Source organism: Quercus robur, chromosome 4 (genome assembly GCF_932294415.1).
Source record: "Quercus robur chromosome 4, dhQueRobu3.1, whole genome shotgun sequence".
Lineage (NCBI taxonomy): Eukaryota > Viridiplantae > Streptophyta > Magnoliopsida > Fagales > Fagaceae > Quercus > Quercus robur.
In genome coordinates, this window is record NC_065537.1 from 40,177,708 (window position 1) to 40,203,391 (window position 25,684).

The following is a 25,684-nucleotide window of genomic DNA, read 5'->3' on the forward strand; positions in this document are numbered from 1 at the left end:
ACAAAAACAAAAACAAAAACAAATCCCTAATTACCTATGGGTTGTGGATGACAGCTTAAATAGAGTGTGGGATAGTTAATTCAAGATTTTTTTAAAGCATTTTTTCAATCATCTGAAGGAATTTAATGTAAATGGTTTGCATTTTAAGAGATGTGACTGTCTTATTTCAAACTAGAGGAGATATGAGTATAATAAAAAAAAACCTTAGTCGAGGTCAATGCAATTTACCAATAAATCTTTATTATGAAATGGAAACTTTTTTTTTTTTTTGTGATTTAATGCCCCACTATGCAATACAATAAAATGATTATTTATATTTTTTTGAGCTTTTGTAAAATAAATATTAGTGAAAAATAATCATTGCACTCTCACCAGTGACCGGTGCACGCATGCACACTTGGGATATCTGATATAGCATGCCATCAACTTCAAGAAGTAACGGAAAAATGCAAAAATTGGGAAGCATGCAGTTAATGGTCCGCACAACCTGTGTAATTGCATAGCCTTTTTCTTTTTCTTTCTTTGTACAGATGGGCAATACAAGCATGGTAAGAGCTCAGAACAGATTATACAAAATACAGAAAAGCACAAACAAAAGTAATGTTCCAAACCCAAAACCAATGCCATCAGAATCAGAGCCACTGGCTTGTTGAGTACTAGCAAAAGATGACATACCAAGAGTGGGAAAATATGAGGAGAGCAAGTATACAAACGCTAAAAGAAAAAGAAGCATCAGCATCAAAACAGAGAAGGCCACCCTGCCTTCTATTTCTTCTCCAATCCTCAATACAGAAACCAGACTTTCCAGAAGGTCTGCTATGGTTGGTCCACAGATGAACCATCCTAAGGCTGCAACCACAAGACAAGGTACCAATGGAGATGGCCCTTTCTCCCCCATTGCTCTCTAACTAGCTCTATGATTTTTCTAGTAGGTGCGCATGCACAACCATCTTGAGGGTTAAAAAAGTGTGACATGATGTAATTCCATGGATAAGATACAAAAAGAATTTGGGTAGTTGCAGGTGGAGATGACTTCTAGACAAAATCTTGATTCTTTTATTTGGTTAGTGTATGATTAGTTGAGCTATGCCAACGTCTCTACATCAGTATCTATAATTTTCTCCACAAATAAGTATTTATATTGTATAATAATTGCTTAGGGCTTAGTTTAGAGGCTAACCGGAACAGGCTTATTTTGTCTAAGATGAATTGAGACGGAAATTATTAACTCATAAAAAATTAGGTGTGTTTGTGTTGATTGGGTTGAAATTTTCACTTGAGATAAAGACATTGAAATTTTCACAACCAAACATTAGAAAATTTTGAAGGTTCCCACTAAACAATAAATATAAATAAATAAATAAATCATGTTTCCTAAATATATATGTTATCAAACACATCTATGAGGAAAATATTATACATTGAAACAATGGAAACCCTATATAAGATAGAGTTACTTTCCATGAAGAAAGGAATGTTAGGATTAGATGATTATTTTTTCCTTTTTACCTTATAACTTTTAATTTACTTTAAGTTATTTTCGATGAAGAAAGGAATGTTGGGAACCATTTGCTTAGAAGAATTTGTTTTCCTCGTAACTTTGAATTTACTAGACAAGAATAAAGGTCCAATGAAAAAGGTTTAAATGTTTTCAAAAAGTTTGATTTTCTTGCAAGAGTTTTATAATTCAATTGACACATCTTTAGAAGAATTTGTTTTCCTCATAACTGTATATTTACTAGATGACAAGCATAATAGTCGGATGGAAAAGGAAAACTATTTTTAAATGCTTTCAAGAAGTTTGATTCTCTGGCAAAAGTTTTGTAATTTAATTAACACCTCCTGTGAGGTGTTTTGAATAAAAACATCTAAAGTTCAAATCTTTACCCACCCAACTATCAAATTATCAGAATAAATAAATAAACTCTTAGAAAGCTTGTATCTCTAATACTGATAGTATTCAAAGATTAATTCAACATTAAGTATGATCAAGTGACACCCATATGACCAATTAACATCTATCCTCTTCAGTAGAGTTCAGATTTCAAGGTCAAATCCCCTCACACTGTAAGGAAAAAGCATATATCATATTATATTCAGAGAATTTAAAGGCAAAGCGTCTTGTTAACGTCGCTCTAGCCCCACTATTGTTAGAACCTAATGAGATAGTTGAGTAATAAACAAAACTTTCCCAAATATCCACCAATTTTTCTCCAACACTCACAATTGACTACATAATTATGGCAAAATTTGTTTCTAATTTTTCTTTTTCTTTTTTCCTGATCCATAGAGAGAAGGAACACCTTGACAGCATGGTAGTTAAGTCTGTCGTAGAACACCTTTTTCTTTAATTCTGAGTACTTCATTTCTTACAAATTTTTGTTAGCAATTCCATACATACATGCACACAAATACCATTTACACATTAACAAATAACATATATACAAGGAATAGAGATCGAACAGAGCAGAAGCAGAAGCAGAAGCAGAGTCACCAAATAGAAATGACTTAGGTTGTGTTTGTTTCAAACTAAAAATTTTCTCCAATTTTAGGTGTTTGGTGTCAACCTGAAAATATTCAGTTTGATCATAAGATTTTGCCTCACAACCCAACCCCTCTCTCTCCCTCACCCCCAACCCAACTGCAACCTCAACCACCACTCAGACGACCCCTGGCAACCTCTCTCATCGATGTGTATTTTTAATCACAAAATACAGAATGTCAAAAGTAAACTTGATTATCTAATCATCTTCATGTTAACTATCCAGATCATACACATGTAATCAAAAAGAGATACAGAGAGGCTGCTAGTATATAACTAAGTTTTACACTATTATTACCAAAGACTGCATTTGTTATCCTGCACTATCTCCTGCAACTACAAAAGTACATCACTGTATACAGCTAACTGCAAAGGTGCTGCAGATCTGGTTAAACTCACTCTCCATCTATACCTCTGTCCAAGGATGATGTAGGACTGTACCGCAGATGTTGCTCATAAAAGTTGATCAACTGGAAAGAGAAAATAGTATACATAAGAGCAATAGTGACGGCAGACTAGTAATGACATTCATTAATTAAATGCAATGTTGATAAGGAAGAATATAATCACAACATGGAATGAGAGTTACCAGAAGTGGATTGTTAGCCTTGAGAAACTTGTTATCTACCATCACTTCTGTTCCATCAGACCTTTATCAAAGCAACCACATAATAATCAGGCGATGAAGAAATGTTACAGAGAAACATGAATCCATACGAACAAACCAATTTGAGTTCAACAAAGGAGCTTAAATACTTCTAGATTTCTTTATTAAGAGAAGAAAATACAAAGCTTCAGAGGCATGCTACATGATCAGAATTCACCAAGACTATTTATTAATTCTACCAAAACCAAAATCCTGCATATTACAGTCGCTGTGATTTTGCAAAGTTCAAATGAATAACCAGCTTCAACCAGCCTTAAATTTGAGCCAAACCAATTGTCCTAGTGAAGAAAAATTCAACTGAGAAGTCTAGTGACCTACAAAGAGAACCCTTTTGAGCATATATCGGTAAACAATATAATGGTCCATATTATTAAGCATCAATCACAAAACCTGTTTCATTCTCCCAGTTTTAATCTTTTAATAAATTTTTTTTGATAAGAAATTTTCTTTACAACTAATAATCTAAATATCCAAAGGCTTTTCTTTTCAAAGATGTAGCCCATTTTTATCTGAAGAGGAGGCCGAGGATAAACAGTTAGCACTGTTGCCTGCGACAGACTCATTGGTTGGGGGAGACTACGAGAATACAAGCCCCAGTAGCCACCTGAATTTAGAGCCACTTACTAAATTAGACCCAAGAGTAGGTGCGGAAAATCACTTTGATTGCATGGGAGACCCTGGCAATCTGGACATCTAAAAATAGGTGTGCAATCCAATTCAAGGTGTAAACATGGTTGTTCAAATTGAGGGCTTTGAAATCGAAGCATTGAACCTTTTCTTAAAAATCAATAGTAGATCGGAGTGCTCGGGAGACCGGGAACCAGCAAGAGCCAATGCAATCAAGACTTCATCTGTTAGTAAATTCCTTTAAGCGTGAGAGATGGTGAGGCGCTTTGGGACTGTAGGGTGGGGTTTTTTTTCTAGAAATCTAGAAACTTCAATCAGTTATGATGCTGGGAGGTCCAGGATTAATAGAAGAGCATATTGAAGGAAATCTGTGGCCCTACTGATCATTAATGAAGTTAATCTATTGGAATATCATTTGCCTAAATGACCCAATGAAGAGGGAAGTTATCAGGCATTGTCTTTAGAGTAGAGAGATGATATTATGTGCCTCCACAAAACAAAGATTGTAGATTTGATTGATTGGGTCATTAGAAGCTTGTGGGGTGATCCTTTTGTGGAATGGGAGGCTCTGAGTGGTGGGCATTCAGAGGGCTACTGTTGATGTAGGATGAAAGAGTGGTTGAAAAAAGTGATAGCTGGTCAGGTACCTTCACCATTTCAATCTTGTTTTGCTATGTTGAAGATGGCTTTCAATAGGTGTTCACAAGGGTTTTATGGGCCGAATCATAATAGGATGAGGTCTATTTATGGGGGTGGCAGAATTTGTCCTTTGTGCTTGTGGTGGGTTAAGAATTTATGAAGCTTTGTGGAACTAGAGTTTATAATTGTTGGAGAAAGGGTTAGGGTGTTGTTTTACGAATTAAAAGGTGGTTTGGTGAGTTATTTGATGGCTATTCAATAAAAGGAAGCATGTGAGGTTTTGGGGATTTTGATAGATAAAAAGAAATAAATTGATTTGGGGTTGTAGAGAAGAAAGAAAAGGTAGGAACTTTATGGCTTTCAGGGGATGCGAACAGTATCGTAAGAACGAATGGAAGAAAAGAACACACAAAGGCCAACATGCCTAAATGCTCAAAACACTCAATATTTTTATTAATAAATTCCATCTATATATTTTATCAAAAAGAAAAAATTCCATCTATATATATAAGGACTCTTTCTTGTACTAGCATTAGGACTCTTTAGTTTGATCAGTGAACTAAAAACCTAATAAAAGACTAACCAGGACAAAGAAAATAAAACCTAAAATGCTTAAAACTCCTAGAAAATTCTAGATTCAACTAAAGCCAAAAGACCCTTAATTCGAAGAAATTGTAGAAATTACAGTTTAGCCTATGAATGCAAAATTGACCAAAACTTGCTAAATATAAAGCCAGATAAAAAGTTGTTTTGACCCTGGAACACACATAACTAGACCTTCAAAACCACACGGCTATTACTTTAATTGGACTTCATACATGGGCCCCTTCAAATGTCATGAATACGCAAATTTGCAAAGTATTAACAAATTAATCTTCCATGGCTAAATCAAGGAGCTAAGGGGCATAGGTCATAGGTCATAGGTGATAGAATGCTCTGTGTTGCGTTGCTAGGGAATAAATGTTGTTTGCTCATCTTCCTAGTGAAAGGACAGGAGTAGAAAGACCTACTCCAGAAATGGACGAATTTTTAGAATTCATAGATGAGACATATCTAATTGACCTTCCTTTGGGGGTGGAAATTTTATCTGGTCAAATAATCAGGAAAATTCCTCCTGGTCTCAAATTGATCATTTCCTAGTCTCGACAAAATGGTAGGAGAAATTTGAAAAGTATATCCAGAACCCATTACCCTGAGCATATGCATGTGTAATGAATTACTCAATGCTTACATCAAGCATCAAATGCATCTTTATTCCACCTGGCTGCAATTAATTAGGTTTGATGACCTATTCCAGAACCTATAATCAGGAAAATCCCACCTGGACTCGAATTGATCATTTCCTAGTCTCAAATTGATTGTGTGGGGGTGCATGAGAGAGAGAGAGAGTAAATTACAGGTTAAACAAACTCTAAAATCTCAAGAGTACATCTGGAATATACGTTGGAAATAAGTCAATATTAAATTACCACTAATGGACTCATTCAGTCAATTGATTCGTGTGCAATAACATAAACAAATTGTTAACCAACTTGCACAATTCCCGCTTCCCTTCTCAATAGTAGAGCAATGAAGATCTAGCAGGAATATCAGATTCTAGCCTATATATGCAAGACATGCCCAAACTGATTATGCAAGATGCACAAAGATGGAGACAGCAACGGAATTCAAAAATAGCTATGTATTAACTTATGAAACAAGTATTATTTCTTTAAAGAAAGAAGAAAAGAAAGAAAAAAAAGTTGAGCTTTTTTATATTTCATCATTTTATTCAAGCATGTAAATTTATCGTTCATTAGAATTTAATATCAAGGGGAGAAGCTGTCAGTTTTTATTTTTAGCAGTTATGGAGACAGGAATTTTGAACAAAGGTCAACGATTTTAATTAAAGTATACACAATAAACAAGACCCAAAATGAGTATAAATATAATATATAAGGGTATTTTAGGACATTTGATTGGAATATAACTCCATTATATCATCAAATCATGTTATACCATATTGTGAATTACAGATTCAAGGTTCTATTCATGTTTACCACCAAAACATACGCATAGGAATAGTAATTCCATTACAAATTCTTTTTTTTTTTTTTTTTGATCAGTAAAATACTTCATTGAAAGAAAAAACTACTACAAAGGGGGTTACAACTTCTTATATTCCTTGCAATACTTATTCCTATTCCTAAGTAATCATTATGAGTGTATTAAACATGCCCTTAGTTTTTCTGATGCAACCATGAAAGAACAATTTGCTCTTGTTTTGCAAATTCACCTATTCAAGAATAATTTTATGGGGTCCACATGTGAAGTCCAATTAAGTGAAAATCGTGTGATTTAATGGTCAGAGTCTTTTAGGATTAAAAAAATCTTTTAATTTAGGTTTTCATTTTATTAGTTATGGTCAATTTTATATTCAGGGGCAAATCTGTAATTTCTGCGATTCTTGTGAATTAGGGGTATTTTGGTAATTTGATTGAGTCTTAGAATCTTCTAGGGGATCCTAAGTACCTTAAGTTTATTTTCTACAGATCCAAGTTAATATTTATTAGGTTTTATTTCACTAGTCAAACTAGTAGTCCTAATGCTACTAGGAGTTCTATTACTACTAGTACAAGAAGGAGTCTCCATATATATGGTGCTCAATGTATTCAAAGGAGAGTGTTGATTAATAAAATTATTGGGTTTGAACAATAGGCACCTTGGCCTTTGTTGGCTCTTTCTCCTCTGTTCTTTTTCTTTTCCTTGTCTTCACTTTCTAAAGTTACTGTTCACTGGTACTGTTATACAGCACTAATTTCTCTCTAATTCTTCTTCTTTCCTAACCCTAAACCCACCACAAAAAGACAGAAATTCCCTCAATTTGTCCTACATTTTCTCTGACGTCTGACCCATTCAGCCCCATCTAGAGAAGAGATGCATAAGTGCACATGGAGCAATTCTTAGGCTGGAGCAGCTCTAGGGGATGGCATTCAGAGTCTAAGGGGTCTCAATCTTTCTTCAAAGACACAAGACATTAGTTGCTGATCTTTAAATGAAGGGGATACCTTATTGATATCCTGCTCTCAACTTAGGCATGAAAAGATTCTACAGCCATGGCTCCTGGAAACAAGGACACCAAAGTCCCAATTTAATGAGATAACATTTTTCATTCTCACAAGAGAAGTTCCCCATAAATATATTGTAAGACTAAAATTAGAAACTTATGACCATTTCTTCAGCTTAATATCTGAAACTTCAACCTTAATATACTTGTCAACTACTGTATGTAACCTGAGCCTGCATTTGACTGAAGCAATGTAGTAAACCATACGCCGTCAATCATTTTAGTTTTCTTCCCACCATCAATCAACTTTTATAAGCATGCACATTGTCTACCATCATTGCTGTGTGCACTAAGGTTACAGCATTCCTGATCATCAAAAAATTTCAACTTCCCTCAACAATATTCCTTTCCTGTAGTTTCCCACAGCACAGAAACCTTGACTACTCATATGCACCACAAAATGCCCAAAACATGTCCCCTCCTTTTTTTTAAGACAGGATCAAATTATGCCTGCACCACTCAATAACTGTCTATAGGGTATCTTATTTGAAATCCACTGTTGAGTCATATACTCTCCGTGAGCCCTCCATGCATGCCAATGATCCAAGATTCCAAAGGACCATCTTCAGTGGTTATGCAACTCCTAATCATGAAAATCTCTTTGGCATCTTGCATTCCAACTTGGCTGTAGGTCAGGAAACAACACCTTCAAAGCATGATCCCCACACCAGCTATCTAGCCAAAATCATACTCAACGGCCATCTCCTACATCAAAGTGTACATAATGTAGAAGTCTTTCCCACCACGCCCTAATAGTTTTCCATACGCCACAATTTTAAATTTCATCCACCCCATTCCTCCCCATAATAGCAATTATATGCCTCCATAAATGTGTATCTTCCATCCCAAACCACCATACCATTTCCCCAATAGAACTTTTTTTTAGAAGAATTCCCCAATAGCCCTTGATTAAAGGTCCCTATCTCCTTACACCTAATCCACCATTAGCATTGGAAGTGCAAACTGTATCCCAACCCACCAAATGGTATTTGAACTCATCTCCCAAATCACCGCACAAAAAGTTTCTCTATATCTCTCCACTTTGTTTGGGAGAACAATTTACCCTATCCTAGACCCCTCAAACTACTGAAGAAACTAAAAGGGCAACCATTTACTAAAACTAAGCAAACAGTAGAAATGCAAGTACAAATCCAACATCTCCATCTTTGACCAAACCCCATCATTTCCGTAAGATAAATTAAAGTTGCCCACCAACGTAGTCAAAGGCGAAAGGCGACTTTAAGGCGCCAAGGCCAAGTATCACCCGAGGTGTGAGGCAACAAAAAGGTACTAGCCCGAGTAAAGCAAGGCAACAAAAAGGCGCTAGCCCAAGTAAAGCAAGGCACCAAATTCTTAATATATTTATTATACATAAAGAATTTAAATCATATGTACCCAGTGTATTGAAATATTATAATGAAGTGTTTTTCAATGTGTTGCATGAAGAAATTAGGTCTATCAAATTATTTCAAAATAGGTTTAACATGGTTTATGCTCCATTAGTTATTCTAACAATAGCTGAATTGGCACCTCCCCATGCACAAAGTGCTTGGGGATCTAGGGAGGGAAAGGGTTTAAGCAGCGGGATTAGCAACATATTGTCATTATTTCTCGCCAAAAAAAAAAAAAAAAAAAAAGGTTTTACAACAAGCTTCAATATAAAATTAATTAATCTAACAATAATACTTATCAAAAAATAATAATAATTAATCTAACAATAAGTTTTACAACAGACTTTTGTAAATTAATTTGACTAACAATAGGTTTTATAACGTGTCTTTTTAAATTAATAATCTAATAATAAGTTTTACAATTACAACAACCTTTTATTAAAAAAAAATTAAAATTATTATTAAAGTAAAATAAGCTCTCGCGTTAGCGCCTTTTTCATGGCTTAAGGCATCGCCTTACAAGCCTAGGCTCTAAAGGTGAGCACCTCACTAAAAAGGCACCTTAGTGGAGCCTCACCTTGCCCAGGCGCCTAGGCAAGCGCCCATCTCACCTTTGACTACAATGTTGCCCACTTAACACGGTCATAAACTTCCTCAATATCCAGTTTGCATAAGTTTGTTCCCTGTGTTGGTCCGTGGTTCTAACCATCATTCCCTGTATCTTTAAATTTTAAGATACATAACCATTGTGCCCAAACTCTTGCCTAAGAAAAGTTTAATTTCAAGTCTATACTTCTACTTTTTTCGACTAAGTTTGTTCCCTGCAGAGGCCTTTGACTTGAAACTCTTCTCTAATCCTGATTATACTTGGCCACAAAGCATCCCACATAGTAAATCTTTGCAGTTTTTTTTTTTCTTTCTAATCAACCCAACAAAGTAGTTTTTTTTCCTTGCCCAACATGGTTCCAACAAAAATTCTAACAAGCATCAAAAGGGAGTTTTTATTTTTCCAACTCACCTAACTCCAGATTAAAAATCTAGCAAGCATCAAAATTTACCGCATCAAAAACCTTATAGAAACAGTTTCTGATTCAAGTTGTTACTAGCATATTATAAATCCTATGATGAGAACACAATATTTCAAATAATATCAAAAAATTGAAAAAGAAAATGATTATTAACATGTCCCTGATTAATTGACATTTTTGGACACTGCATTTGTGTTATCCAAGGTATTTGAGCAACTAGAAAGTAAAAACTTCAAGGTATGCCGTTGATAAGCCATCCATATATAGAAGAAGATAGATCTACATCTAATTCTACAAGATTTGATGCAATGTGTAAAGTAATCCATGACTACACCTAAATCCTCTACAAATTGTCCGCATGACATTTACTATTAGATAAAAGAAGGGGATTTAAAGATAAGCTCAATCAAATGCTAAAGTAGTTAAAAATAATAATTTAAAATTAAATTTAAAAAAAAAAAACCACACAGACTATGCAGAACCCTGTTGTAGACCCATAAGTTTTTATGGCATATGTTGCAGATGGGGGGGAGGGGGGGCGCAATTTTTACCCATTAGCAAGAGCAGAAAGAAAAAGAAATGACAAACAATTATTTTTAACAGTCCAGCGAATTTAAAATTGAAGTTGGATTACAAACCTCATGGCAGTAAAGGTCACCGACACATCCTGGATGTTGTTTGACACAGAAGCTGAATAGCCAATTGGCTTGATAATCCTGGTGATATTAGATGCATCTTTGCAATTATCAGTCCCATTCCTGCAAATTGAATTCTCCCCTCTGAAACCAGGATTACCAGTAAATGGTTGTTGAACTCTACCAAAAGAGCCACCACTTCTGGTTGTTGCATTTTGTGAAACTGGTTCACGTGAGCCAGAGTCTTGTTTAAACCTCTTCACAGAACTAGACTTCCTTCTCTTAGCTCCTATGCGGCGATTGCTCTGAGCTGGTTCTATACAGTCAGTCTTGAGGCCCCCATCCGCAGGCACATCACCCTCTGAAGCTTTGGCTTCTTCAAAATGTATTGCAAGCTTATCCATGTTGACCTCATTGGTAGACATTATTGTTTTAAGCTCACTAAGCTTTGGATCATATTCATTTCCATCTTTGCTGTTATCATTTTGTTGAGAAACATTCCCACAACCATTCTCAACACCAGTTTGCTTGGTAATTTCTTTGATATCCCCATTACGATCTCCTTCATACATAGATTGAGGGAAGGCAGAAAGATCAGTTATGATTGATTTGTTGGGAGGGATAGATTTCACAGTTTCATTAACAACGTTTATTTCTACACCTGTCACATCAGCAGGAAAGGTGGATCGCTGCTGCTTCTTCTTGGGTTGAGTATGCGGGGTCCCATGCTTACGCTTGCGTTTCCGATGCTTTCCTGATCGCAAGCTTCAAAAGCAGAAGAAAAAAATTATACATTCATAAATACAAAAAGTTCAATAGATAGACTGTACCTGACATCCTTCAATTGATAAGAAAAGTGAGGAAAAAGAAAGCAAAACAGATTTAAAGCTTCGGATTCCCCGCTGTTTGTTAGTTAAGTAAATAAATATACCCTGCTAAGCTTAGCTATACAACTGACCAATGAGCACTGATTCATATGGAACTTTCTTCTCATATATAAACTTCACTGCCAATGATGGTGGGTTCATGGTTTAAAATCTACTAGACGTGTGTGTAACTCACCAAATATATAAAAAAAGCTCAACCAAACAACAGCCTAGAAGTAAACAAAATAAGCACTTTACTTTGGTGAATTAACCGGCAAAAAACGTTTGCAAATGCTTTCCTTTCAGCTCTCATTTTCTCAGTAACCAAATGATAATACGCATAAATCATGGAAACAAAAGAGAAGAAAGTACCTATCTTCAAATGCATCAATTACATCAGAGCACGACTGGAGATTCTCTAACGGCTCCCAGGTGTTTGCCGCCTCCGGCCATCCACGCCTTCAACATACAACAACAAAAAAACACAACAACACTTTCCCATAATCCATAATCAACAATTATTTGATTTTTCATCCAACGAACATACAAAATAACACAAGGTAAGAATCAATCATAAAAAGGGGTTAGAGGGAGACTCACCATTTGATTAGATACTGAAGCTGACCCTATTTTCCCCCCCAACATTTCAGTATCCACCAGCACCAACAAAACAAACAAAAAAGAAATACACAAACACCCATCATTTATATTAACTCCAAAAACCAATCAAAACAACATAACCACAAAACAAAGTTCAAAAAGTTAACATTTTTAACAAGCATTTGGGTTTATCTGACATATTTCTCAAAACCCTTTTGTTTTTGTTACCTTCCGAACCCTTTTGCGGCGAATGGCCTCGATTTCATAGAAGCCCTCGTCGAGCTTTGGACGCTCAGTTGCAGCCTCATCTTCATCATCATCTCCATCTTCTTCTTCATCATCATCTTGTTCATCCTCTTGTTCTTCTGCTGCTGCACCATCTTCAGTAGCCTTAGCCTCAGCCTCAGCCTCAAGTTGTTGCTGTTGTTGCAGTTGTTGTATTTTTTCTTGTTCTCCAACCTCTTTTGCTTTCTGGGTCTGATCCTTTTCACCCAAATCTGCCACCAATGACTCACCACCATTGGCAGCAACAACAGCATCATTTGGAGAAGCCAATGCTGGCTCAGACCCTACAACTCCTCCATTGTTCCTCTTCTTCCCTCCTCCTTTCATTTTCTTTTGTAAGCAACAAAATAACCAAACATAAACATACAATTTAAGACAAGGTACTAGGAAAAAGAAGAACTGTCAAAAAGTTTTATGCGTGTTTTTATGAATGGATTGGTGTTTGGGTTTTTGCAAAGGATTTGGTTTTGTTTGTGTGTGTTTTTTACTTACGGAGTTCTCAACTCTCAAAACCCAAAGCCACAACCCCACGCCAACCAAATGACAATGTTACTTTTCAGGCTGCAAGGTTTTTCTTTTTCTACCTTTTTTTTATATACTGTTTTTTATTTTTTATTTTTATATTAAAAAAAATGTTTATTTTGGGCGATGTGGGGTTCTTTTTGTGATTATCTACATTCGTTTTCCCTCCTTATCCCGCCTTTTTTGCTTTCCAAAATCTTTAACCCAGCAATTTTTTTTTTTTCAAAAAGAAATTTTCATGTTTACAAAAATGAAAAAAAAAAAAAAGTATGTAATTAAAGAAGCATCTCATTCTCTTGGAGTTGGATATTTTGGTGCATTTTAAGTAAAAGATGCGAAGTATATTCGATAAGGATTAGATCGCATTAAATGCTCTGTGTTTTAAACGTGACACAAACGTAACGCATGTTTTAAAAAGGTAATGTATCTCTCCAATGTCTACTCAGTCAGTATACAAGAGTACAAAACAAGTTATATCCTATCATATTCTCAATTAAAAAATAAATAAATAAAAAAAGTCATACCCTATCAAATAATACATGTATGTATTTTGGAAGAAAAAAAAAAAAAAAAAACCTTTGAAGAATTCAAAAATATGTAACTATGAACAAAATCATTAGTAAATCAATTATTCGAACTTGCGACATCAAAAAACCTAAAGAGTGAGATGCCTACAAAGTGCACAGTGTGGTGCTGACTAAAGACCAAACCCTTTGAAGGTTAAATTAGAAACTCACAATAATTTCCAAGAACCCTAAGGTGTTGTTTGGATGAGTGAGTTATGAGTGATATGATTTTGTTTTCATCACTCATCATCCAAAATTTGTGGGACCCATAGAAAATTTTTTGTTTGGATACCATCACTCATATTTGGTCACCCGGTTTTGGTCATCCAATCACTCAAAAAACTGAGTGATGAAAAGCAAAAATGAAAACACAATTTCCTTGTTTTCAAGACTCATCACCCATTACTCAGTGGCAGTTTTGTAATAAGCTGTCTCGGTGGGGCCCATTCAACCAGTGACTTGTCCCATCTATCCGACCGTTGGAGCTTCTTCCCTGTTACTCTCCCTTTCCCAGGTGCGATATTATCTCCCAGGTGCAGTAAATCTCTCTCCCTCTCCATTTATCATATCGGAAGAACCAAACCGATAGCAGTGAAGATGAAGACGAAACCTTCTATTATCGCTACCCTTCTTCCTCTTCTTCAAACCCAGCATCTACCACAACCTCAAAACCCCAACAAAACCCCAACGCCAACGATAACAGAGCCGCCAAAACCAAAGGTAGGTCTAAAGGGCTAGCCCCATCAAAATCAACGCTCTACCAATCAAACCTAGACTACACCCTCACCAACTCCGACCTCCACACTCTCTTCTCCACCTTCGGCAAAATCGCCCACGTCACCGTCCTCAAAGACTGTGTCACCTGCCAAAGCCGCAGAGTCGCTTTCGTCCAGTTCGTCTCCCAGGACCACGCTCTCTCCGCGGCGCGTCAAATGCCGTGTCTTCGAGCTCAGGCAAAGCTTGCTGCTCTCTCAGCGGCGCCGGTGACGGAGTCGGATAAAATGACGCCGAAGCGGAGATCGGTCTGGAGGAGAGTGTGCATCATGATGCGGTAGCGGAACTCGAAGATCTGTAGAGGGAGGATGGCGCCGGGGAAGAGGAAATATAATAAAAATATTTGGGGAGGGCGACGGCTCTGGAGGAAGAGAAAAGAATTTGGGAAGGGGGCGGCTGGAGGAAAAAAACTATTTGTGGGTAAGAGTTATGACCGTTCTGTATAGAGATTTTTAATTGATATTTGTGGGACCCAGTGAGTTGACATAAAGATGAGTAATGGAGTTTCAAAACTTACTCAGATATTTCACCCAAACAAGCCACAAATAGAGTCATCAGAAATTGGGGTATTTTTAAGTGATAGTGATGAGTGAGGAGTGATGAGTGATAAGTGATGAAAACTGAGTGATGAGTGATGAGTGACCATTTTTTTCACATACTTTGAAATTGTGATACCTTGGTATTTATATAGGAGTCTAGACTCTAAAATGACCATGTTCGCTGGAATATAGATATCAGTGTAATGGGGATAGTAGGTTAGTAGCACTGAGACCATTGAATTCAATGTCCCCATACTTAGTGGATGATGGATTATAGGAGGACCCTTTGGTGTAATGTGAAGTAGATTTTTACTTTTTACAGGCCAGTTTGATAATTTTGTTTTGGTAACATTATTTAAGTATTGTGAAAATACGTGTGAGTAAAAAAAAATATTATAAAAATACGTGTTGTGTTATTTAAACAACATTATCAAACAAGCCTATGATAAATAGACATAAAGTATGACTTTTCTTTTAAGGGGCTAAATGTTTTTACTTGTCCATCCATGTAGGTGACGAATGAGTTTTAAGATGTACAAGTAGTCTAGATGGATGACTCAAGAGTGCTTATAGTGCTTCAATTGCTTAATTAATGATGGGTTTCGGACAAGTCATGTTAAAATGCTCCCTATCAATATGTATGAGCCTTGTATTTGAAAGTAAAACACACATAATAAATATTTATCGAATTATATTTGTAGGGCTGTCCACGGGTCAAGTTTATGCCCAACTCAGAACCGACCTGATGGAATCGGGTTTTGGAAAAACTCACCCGCCGCCGACCGCTGGAGTAAACGGGTCGGGCGGATCAGACTTCAATGGGTGCGCGGACAGGTCGGTCGGAGTCAAAGATCTGAGAAAACAACAAAAAAACGACGAGGAAACTGCGAGAAAATGTCAAAAAAACCCAGATCCGGCGAAAATCTCATCGAAATCTATGAGATTTCACCAGATCCGGCGGTAATCTCACCGGATTCGATGAGATTTCGCTAGATTCGCTCAAAATTTCGTCAGATTTATGTGAAATAGCGCCTGAATCTGGGTTTTTTGGCCGAGATCTGGGTTTTTATCGGCAGATTATGGGTTTTTGCCGGTCGGTTCGGGTTTTTCGGGTTTTTGGAGAGAGAAACCGAAACCGACCCGCCGAAGTCGGTTTCTGGTGGAGAAAATCCGTTGCCGACCGCCGGAGTAGCTCGGGTCGGCCGGTTTCAAATCGGTTCCGGTCGGGCCTCCGGGTGGGTCGAGTCACCAGATATGTTTGGACAGCCCTATATATTTGTATGGAATTTGAGTTCTGAAATTCAATTTTAAACAAATCAAGTTTTAAAACAGAGGCATATCACTACATAGTTTTAGAAATGGGGCATTTTGCTAGAACTTTTGGACGAAAGGGGTATATCTCCATTTTAGCCCTTTTAAGACTATATATATTTGTTTACTGTGGCAGAATGTATTGTTATAATTGATAATAATAATAATAATTATTATCAAAACAATTTTTTTTTTTTTTAATTTCATGATTTACTTTTACCATTTAATGTTAAAATTTTAGAATATTTAGAAATGGAGCCATTTAGTAAAACTTTGTACTTTTCTTGGTGGGAAGGGAAATTTTCTTTCATTTTTGCAAGTGCACCCCCCAAGTTTGAACGCAAAATAGAACTCCAATTCTAGTGGTGACCTTCTCAAAAAAAAAAAAAAAAAATATATATATATATATATATATATATATATATAGTGGTGACCTCTTAATGATGATTTATAAGTTTCAACGGGATTTTAAAAGTTTCTAAACACCATTACTTGCTTGATCATTCATTCGAGGCGACCCTTGTTTATTCCACATAGATCTACGAGTAGGAAAATAAATGCATCTCTACAACAATGAAAGAATACATTGATGAAGATGTCAACAAATTTAATAGGTTGGACTTCATATTGTTAGTTGAGAGTTTCCTTTCAAATTTAAGAAAATTATTTGATTTATAATATAATTTTTTATTTCTAGAGAAGTTAAAGGGTATAAAAAAATTTTAAGATAATGTATGAAAGTTACTTTAAAAGAAATATTAATTGTTAGAAACAATTCATCAAAATGACCTGGATGTAATCAAGAAGATAGAGAGGCACGAGGTAAGAAAAGTTAAAAAAAATTTAAATAGATATATTATTTACACCAGAAGCTGAAAGCAATAAACATTATAGTAGTTTTTTTATGTTTATATATGATATATATCAAAGTAATCCAGTTTTTTTTTTTTTAATAAAGTAAATATTGTAAGGTTATTTATAAAAATTTTGAAAAATAAAATAAATTTGTGTGGTTAAAAATCATGAATCATCAAAATTATAATTTTTTTTTTAAAGAAATGAAAGCGATCAATTATCAAATTAAAATCTAAAAATATTCTTTAGTTTACAAGTAAAAAAAGACAAAACTCATTTGAAAGCCCTTGAATGTTCACGAATGCATTCAAGAATAATAACAATTCTCTCCCCAAAAAAAAATAATAATAATAATAACATTTTAATACATATGAATCGTTCGTACCTAAGCTTTTTTTTTTTGGGATACATTGTACCTAAGCTTAATACTACTAATGTTCGTTTTGAAAATTTTGGCAACTCTTGAAAAACATTGTGAAGATATCATTTGATATAGTATGCAATTTTTTCTATTCTAGCTAGTTAGACAAATATAGAAGCTATTGACCTATTCATATACATAGTTTTTACTCTATTTTTTATAATGAATTTTGTTAACATTTATTGTATTTTTTAAATAAATTAAGAAAATTGAATTATTTTGAAAATACATTAAAAAAATAGCCGTTAGATCTTTGGAACATGTTAAAGCTTTCAATAGTCTATACTTTAATTAATGATAAGTTTAATAATAAAGAATAAATAAATTAATTCGTTTGCATTGATAGAACAACCCAGTTTTTTTTCCCTTTAATACAATTTAGCACGACCTCTACTCCAAATTGTTGTAAATATCATTATACCCATAGGGTAATTATTAGTTAACGCGCCAATTACAACTTACTCATCTATGGTCTAGTTGAAATTTAAGTTGCCAACTTGTGATTTAAATTTTAATACTTTATCCACCTTATGTTAGCTCAGCCAGAGTTTCATAACTTATATTTATTAAAAATATGGCTAAATATGTAATTTTGCTCTATTTTTATGTCCATCTCCTCCAAAAATACAAAAAACATAAAAATACAAGATCAAATAAAATCAAAAAGAGTCCAGCATAACACTTGCGCCATGAGATTTCAAACTACAGGTAGATGATTTAAATTTCAGTCAAAACTCAAGTGGGTAAAGTGTCAAATTTCAAATTTCAGGTAGGCTACTTAAATTTCAGTCAAACCACATGTGAGTAAATTGTAATTTGCACTTAGTTAAAAGTTATTTCATAAGACAATTTGTTTTGAGAAAACGTTAAAAATAGGGTTTGCAACAAGACGGGATGGGATCGAACAAAGAGTGTCTTATCCCCATCATGTCTCCATTTTTGAGTGGTAGCAACCTAGCAGGGTGGGACAAGTTGGAGGCAAAGACAAAGAGGATTCCTAAGGTTCTCTTAAAAATATTATATTTCAATTTTTTAATAATATTTCAAAACTTTTTTGAAAAAAAAAAAAAAAAAAAAACTTCTAACTCTCTTAATAATATAGGGAAGGGAAAAAAATCTTATATGTAGCCTTCAAATTATAAGATGGTATATTTTCACAATATTCCCTAACCAATGTGCCGGATTTTATATGTCGTTTTTATAAAAGAATCTTTTATAGTGCTATATACTTGTTAAGGTTATTTGCAATCAACTCACCTTTTAATATATATTTAAGAAAGAACTCACCTTTTAATAGTTGGAAATGCAGAGGGTGTTCGGTACATGCACTTAAAAACTGAAAATTGTTATTTGAAAACATGTACCAAACACCCCCGAAATATGTGATAGAATGAATAAACATTGATACTTTTAAATTAATTTAAAATTAAAAAATATCATATAGCCTCTCTAAAAAGTCAAGGCATACATAGGATATTATAAATTAAGATTTTTTTTTCTTATATTCATAAATATTTTTGGAATTAATTTTGGCTTCAGTATTTTATTTTAACCTTGCCCCCCAAACCAAAACCCTAGTCCGCCACTTGGAGGTATGTTGTCATCCCTAATGTGGTAGTTTCAATATTAATGAGATAGAGATGAAAGAGAATAAGAAGTACTCGTAACTCGTAAGAGGGAAAATGACTCCTTTTGAAATGGATAAATTTCATGGGTTAAATTAAATTGTGTCAAATCTAAAGGCGTATATAGTGTCATGTCAAAATTTAAAATGACATGCGACTTTTTATATTGATAGATCTAGTAAATAAAATGTTAACTGTGAAATAAACTCACTCTATTCAAATGAGGTGGAGAAGATCCTATTTCTCGTGAAACTGTTAAAAGAGATAGTAATCAAGCGTTTTTGGTGATGGTAAATGAATATATAAAAAAATTATAAAATATGTACAAAAATATTAAATTAAATAAAAACATATATACAAACATTTGGAGTAGGACTGGACAAGCAAAACCCGTCCACCTGTCACCTCTCCAAGGAGGGGAAAACTCGTACAGAGCATAGTGGGACAGGAGAAATTAGGTAAGAAATTTTTGCCATCCCTATAAAAAATGATATTCTTATGTTTTCATGTATCTCTATTCATCCAAGAAAATTAACACCACAGACAAAATTGTCACCGGTAATTAACCAACTTCACGTTCATGTCAAAGCTTGAGGTTTATTTATTTATTATTTTTTTAAAACGGTTAAGTCAAGTCATTCAAGTTCTAGGCCAAAAACAGGTCATTTTAAACGAGTTGAAAACGGGTCGGGCCAATTGAGTTTCGGGTTAGGTTGGCCCATATATTTCACATTTAAAAAAATAAAAACAAATAAATGTCAACTTTTTAGAGAGAATGAATCAATTCAAATAGTTAGACTATTTGTTATTAATTTACTATTATACATGTGAAGAGGAAAAAACGAACAAACCAAAAAACATAAAGATTTTCATATCCTTGCAATTCAAACAGTTTTGCCTTTTGAGCATGACTAAAATTCTTTACTTACTTCAAATTCAAAGTTCACTAATGATATCATTCTCATTAAAAAACCCAAAAAATAATTACAAAACTAAATGTCATAGACCATGTCAAGTTATCAGTCTTATTAAGTGCACAAATTCTAGTTGCATTTAAAATAATAATAAAGTTAGATTATATAGAAAGATAAACTAAATAATAATAAAAAAACCTTTAAAAATAAACATAACAATTTAAGTAAAGAAAAACAGGTAAATATTTTATAATAAGTATACCTCAATCTACTCAACGTTGGTAGTAGATTCAATACTACAAATATTCATACTTGTGAATTGTAGCTCAAGTTGGCCAATTTCATTAATATCTTCATCTACAATACAATATTTTAATATAACTTAAGTGTACCATGAAAGCAAATCAAAGCTTATCAATGAAGAGTTAAAAATGTATAATTTCTATGACTACTAATAAATTAAAATACCTTCAAATCCATATAACCAACTTTTAGTGTACAATGTAGTTTCCACGATCTCAAGCAAAAGACGTGATTGATACGGAGAAATAATATTTTTCTCTGTTCTAAAACTTGATTCAGATGCAACAGTAATTATAGGAATGCTCATGAGATCCTGTGCTCAGTAGTTATAGAGTTATGTTTTGTTTTGCTTTTTGGCCTTTTGAGTCACTATTAAATTTTTAAAATTTTGTTTTGTTTACTGTTTTGTCACTTTGTGGCCGAGTTTGTGCTAGTTAGACAGACTTGGATGCGTTGTTAGTAATAGTTAGAAGTCTTTGGAGTTGAACTTACTTAGTAGTGTGGTGGGCCTTTTGTATTACTGGGCTTTGATCTCTCTTGTTGTACCACGACCCATGATTCTGAGGTAGGAGAGTTGGGACTGGCCTAAGTGCAATACACCTTAGGCCAACTTGTGCACAAGTTGGGCCATCCCAGTATAGACACTTCTTGGCATGAGTCTTAAGTGTACAGCGTGTTCACGACAGGAATAACTGTTACAGACATTACAATAGAAAATACAACACGGCAGGATAACTATAACATTTTAAATAATACTAACACCTAAATAACAACACTGAGGAATCTAATCGATTATGGTAGAATAATACAACCACGAACAGCAAGATTGCAGTAAACGATAAGATAACAAATTAATCATTCATAAATTAAAAAAGGCAAAACTCGTCTGCCAAAGAAATGGGCTTAGTTTTTCAGCAAACACAAGTCCAAAAAGCAAGTTGATCTTCAATGTGGGTAACCTCAGAGAAGGCTTCTGCCATAGAGATTACACACTTTGGAAAAATGACCTAGATGGCTTAAACTCTGATTCTTAACTGCTTAAAGGGTGGGTCTGTAAAGAGGGAGAGAAATAGGTGGCCTATTGATGCATGCCTCTATTTCTATCACTCATGCTTTTCCCTAAATTTTGTGTTCTTTTTCTTTTCCCTCCTTTTCTTCCTTGTTCTATCTCTATTTCTTGCTATGATTGTTCCTCCCCCCTCTTTCACTATTCACAACTATTGCCTTTTATATTGTCTACCATGGTAGGATTTATCATTTTTACCCCTCAACCGCTTTTGGCTCGTTGTGGGCGTCCTTCCAAGATTGCCCACTGGCTTGCCGATTGCCCAGCCACTACCATTACATTGTATTGGCTGCACCACACCTCATTCCCAAACAAAAATGGCTTGTCTTGTCTCTTACCTCTCTTTGTTTTCACTACTCTCATTTGGATAAGGGTTAATCTTCTCCCTCACCTACCTTTATGGCATGCATCCAGTGGTTCTAGCTCATATTTACTTCTTTTGGGTGAGATGTCATCCCAATAGGACATTTTTTCCCAAAAAAGTTTGAGTGGAATCCCCAAAATAGACTTTCTCTTTCTCCCCATTGTGGACACAACGGAAAATGTCAAAGTCAACTCCTAGTTATATGGTATAGGAACCATGAATATAGCGTCCTTTCGAGAAATGACTATTGATCTTATTACCAGAGTATGAGTTCGGAGTTTAGGTACATTCTTGGAAAGATGTTAGGCACCCAAGACCGTCCAACCCTAAGGTTGGCCTTCCATCATTGTGTCTTATATCTTAACCTTATTAAAAGCATGTTCAATACTTGTATTCTAACTCACACACACACTAGCATACAATATGACATCATTTATCCTAAACCCCAACCATACATCTAATCATGCTCATCAAGTAAACCTAACATACATCTATTATGTCAATCATCTCATCACAAACTCTAGCATACATCTATCATGGCATCTCATCAAACTAGCATACAATCTATCATAGTATCTCATTAAACTAGCATACATCTATAATGGCATCTCATTAACCTAGCATACATCTATCGAGGCATCTCATCAACCTAGCATACATCTATCATGGCATCTCTTATCGAAGCATAAACCCTAGCATTCATCTAATCATGCATATCATCACATCATAAACCCTAACATGTTATCATCATGGTTTTGAAACCCGGACCGGACCGTACGGTTCGACCGGGAAAACCTCGAACCGTTTATTTTTGCGGTTCTTTTAGCCTCAAGAACCGCTATATAGAAAAAAAGCAAGGGCCCGTGCGAACCGCGGTCGGACCTCACGGTTTTGAGAACCGTGATCAGACCGCTTCTCACGGTTCCCTGCTTCCTTTGATTCTGAACCTTGAGGAAAAAAAAACACACACACACACACATAGAAAAACAAAAGAAAAAGAAACACAACTGCAGGGAGTCTAGAAAGCACGGGTGCAGCTCCAGGGCCGCCGCACCTGCACCGGACTCGCGGCGAACGCTTCTCCTACGTGCCGACTCGCCTTTTTTTTTTTTTTTTTGATCCTCAAATCCACTGTCTCTCCTTTAGCTTTATCCTTGTCTCTGAAAGTTTATGGAAAAGAGTTTAGCTTAAGCGTTTCTTGAAGAGAATTCTGCAGCACAAGCAGAGGCACTCTTTGGAGCTGACTATAACGGGAGAGCTAAGAAGAGAGAATTTAGACTATTTAGAGAACTAAAAAGCTAAAAAGAAGAAGGGAACTTGAAAGAAAATTTTGAATACACGGCTGAGATAGGATTTGGAAATTGGGGTATGGGAAAATTGAGATTTGGTAGAGATAAGAAAAAAAGGAAGAAGGGAACGGCTGAGATGGGATTTGGGATTTGGTAGAGATAGGACAAAAAGGAAGAAGGGAACGGTTGAGATGGGATTTGGGAATTAGGAGGGCTGAGATGGGATTTGGGAATTGGGATTTGGAAAAGGAAGAAGGGAGCGGCTGAGATGGGATTTGGGAATTGGGATTTGGTAGAGATAGGACAAAAAGGAAGAAGGGAATGGCTGAGATGGGATTTGGTAGAGATAGGATAAAAAGGAAGATAAGGGAATATGTAAGAAAGAGAAGATAGAGAAATAAAAGAATTGTAGAGAAATATTGGGATTTTTTTTATTTTTTTATTCATTTAATGTTTTTATATATATTTAAAATAATTATTAAATTAATTATGACGTCATCACGGTTTAATCCTAGTTCGACCTCGGTTCGACCTTAAAAACCTTGAACCTCTCCCCTTTACGGTTCAATGAACGGTCTGGGTCTGAAAACCTTGGTTATCATCATACATATCATCCACTAACATTCATCTAGCATCATATCATATATCTCATCTAAGGTAGCAACATGTAAACATCAAAGGATCACATTGGGAATGTGAAGATCATTAAGAACACATTGTTTGACCAAACACATTCATGCTCATCATCAAACCATGTTATCAAACAATATGCATGTACATGTGAATGTATGACTTACCTTTGCTTATCTCATTGCATCACAGCACCTATGACATCAATGAATGGACATGTGAATGAATGGCATGGCATTAAAACTAAGGAACAAAAAGATAAACCCTAATCTAGCATACAATGACAAACAAACATGTGAACAAAGAAAAAGAAACTCAAAAACATATAAGAAGGTTAAAACAGAGGCATATTAGGTAAAACAAACAAAGCAAAAGAAATCGGAAAATCAAAATTAGGGTTTCTAGGCACGAGTATGTGTGCATATACATAAGCTTGCATACGTAGGCTAGTTGTATGCGTACGCATACTTCAAGCCTGCGTGCGCATACAAAAGTATGCGTACGCAAACATGCCTAAGCCCTAATCCAAAAAACAGACAAGCAGAAAAACAGAGCAAGACTTGAAAGCTTAAATCTAACCGCCTAACATGCTTAAAAAATAAAGAAAGCATAAAACTAACCTAAACAAACATATATAAATATAAACTAAGCAAAGAAACATATTAAAATATAACAAGAAGGTAGAAAAGAAAAGGAAAAGAAAAAGAAAGAGTTTAGCTCAATACCTCAAACAAGAAGCTTTTCAAGCTTGATTTTAATCGTTCCCCTTAGTCAATCTATTCACAAGTCAATAGAAACGTGATTAGTAATCTTAAACTCAAAGAATCAAGGCTAGAAAATGCCCTAATCAAATAAAAAATGACTTGAAGGTGTTTGTGAAAAACTCCCTCTTTGATTCACTATTTCTAGTGAATCTTAGGTTTTCCCTTAGGATTTTTTGTGTGTTTTGAAAAAGTACCATGTAAGGCTTTATATAGTTGAAAAATGGAATGGCTCCTAGACGATGTGGGATTCATTCTAAATCTCAGTATTTAATACAGAAAACTTGTCTTTTTTTATTTCTCTAAAACCCTAGTTGCATATGTAGACTTATGCCTACGTACGCGGCGTGTGGCCTGCGTACATAGGCACAAACTTGCGTACGCAAACTATGGGTTTTCTTTGGCCTTTATTTTTCAATAATAGATTTTTGCTCCTCATTAAAAGTTATATTTTCCATTTTAACACATCTCAAGTCAATTTAACATTTGATTGGGCCCTAAACCAACCTTAGGCCTTGGAATTTGGGCATTATTGGGGAACGAGGGCCCGAGTTGTAAGGGGTACAAAATGCAGTGTCTACACCCACCGCCAGACCATGCCCTCTCATACCCTTGACCCGTGGCCCACCTCCCATGTATTAGCTGGGTACAAGTAGGTGGTGCTTGGGCCTTGTGTGCATGCTCCATTTCCGTCAAAATCTATTACTTTTCTAGCCTTCATGCCTTTGCTATCGCCTTCGTGTTTGTGTGGTTCTGTTGTACATTTTGGTAGGTGTTTAACTCTTGCACCGTGAAAGACATATGGGCCTTTGGGCTCACGTTCTTTGCCTTCCATATTTTCTTTAGACTAGGCATTGCTTGGGTGCAAGCCCTTTCCTTCTTCCTTAGCCTATCTTCTTTCCTATAATTGTGGGCTTTTTGGCTGAGGATCCTTCCATGCCATTGCGTTGCTCTTGCTATATTATTACCTCTCTTTTATTTCCTTGTTACCTATGAGCTTATGGGCTAATGTTTCTACCGTGCCAGTCCACTTTCCATAACCTTACCTCTTTTGGGCTTTATTGGCCAACATTCATACTGTGCCAACCCATCTCATTCCTCAGGTTTTCTTGGTTTATTTACTTCTTCTTTACCTCTTTTACTCCCATGGGCTTTTACTAAATCCTTTGGGATTCTCGGCCCAATTACCATATCTTTACCTCTTATTACTTTTCGGGCTTATTGGCCTTTAAGCCAACCCGATGAATTTACTAACTCATTTCTTAGGCTTACCTGGCCCATTTACTTCTTCTTTACCTCTTATTGTTCCCATGGATTCACTACTTCATTGCTTGGGTTTCCTCGGCCATTTATTTCCT

At 35.3% G+C, this 25,684-nt stretch overlaps 1 protein-coding gene across 2 annotated transcripts; it reads right to left on the reverse strand.

Annotated features, from left to right (window-relative positions):
• Nucleotides 1-2,716: 2,716 nt before the first annotated feature.
• LOC126721690 (chromo domain-containing protein LHP1) lies at nucleotides 2,717-12,957 on the reverse strand. Of its 2 annotated transcripts, XM_050424748.1 has the most exons (7): nucleotides 12,330-12,956; nucleotides 12,102-12,127; nucleotides 11,874-11,960; nucleotides 11,297-11,400; nucleotides 10,639-11,197; nucleotides 3,132-3,192; nucleotides 2,717-3,012 (listed from the first exon to the last, which is right to left on the reverse strand). In XM_050424748.1, the coding sequence occupies exons 1-7, from the start codon at nucleotides 12,711-12,713 to the stop codon at nucleotides 2,938-2,940; spliced, it is 1,296 nt and encodes a 431-aa protein (XP_050280705.1). In that variant the 5' UTR covers nucleotides 12,714-12,956; the 3' UTR covers nucleotides 2,717-2,937. The 2 variants fall into 2 exon arrangements, with proteins under 2 accessions (XP_050280705.1, XP_050280704.1); XM_050424747.1 differs by having other exon boundaries at nucleotides 10,639-11,400; nucleotides 12,330-12,957.
• Between the last annotated feature and the right edge of the window lie 12,727 nt (nucleotides 12,958-25,684).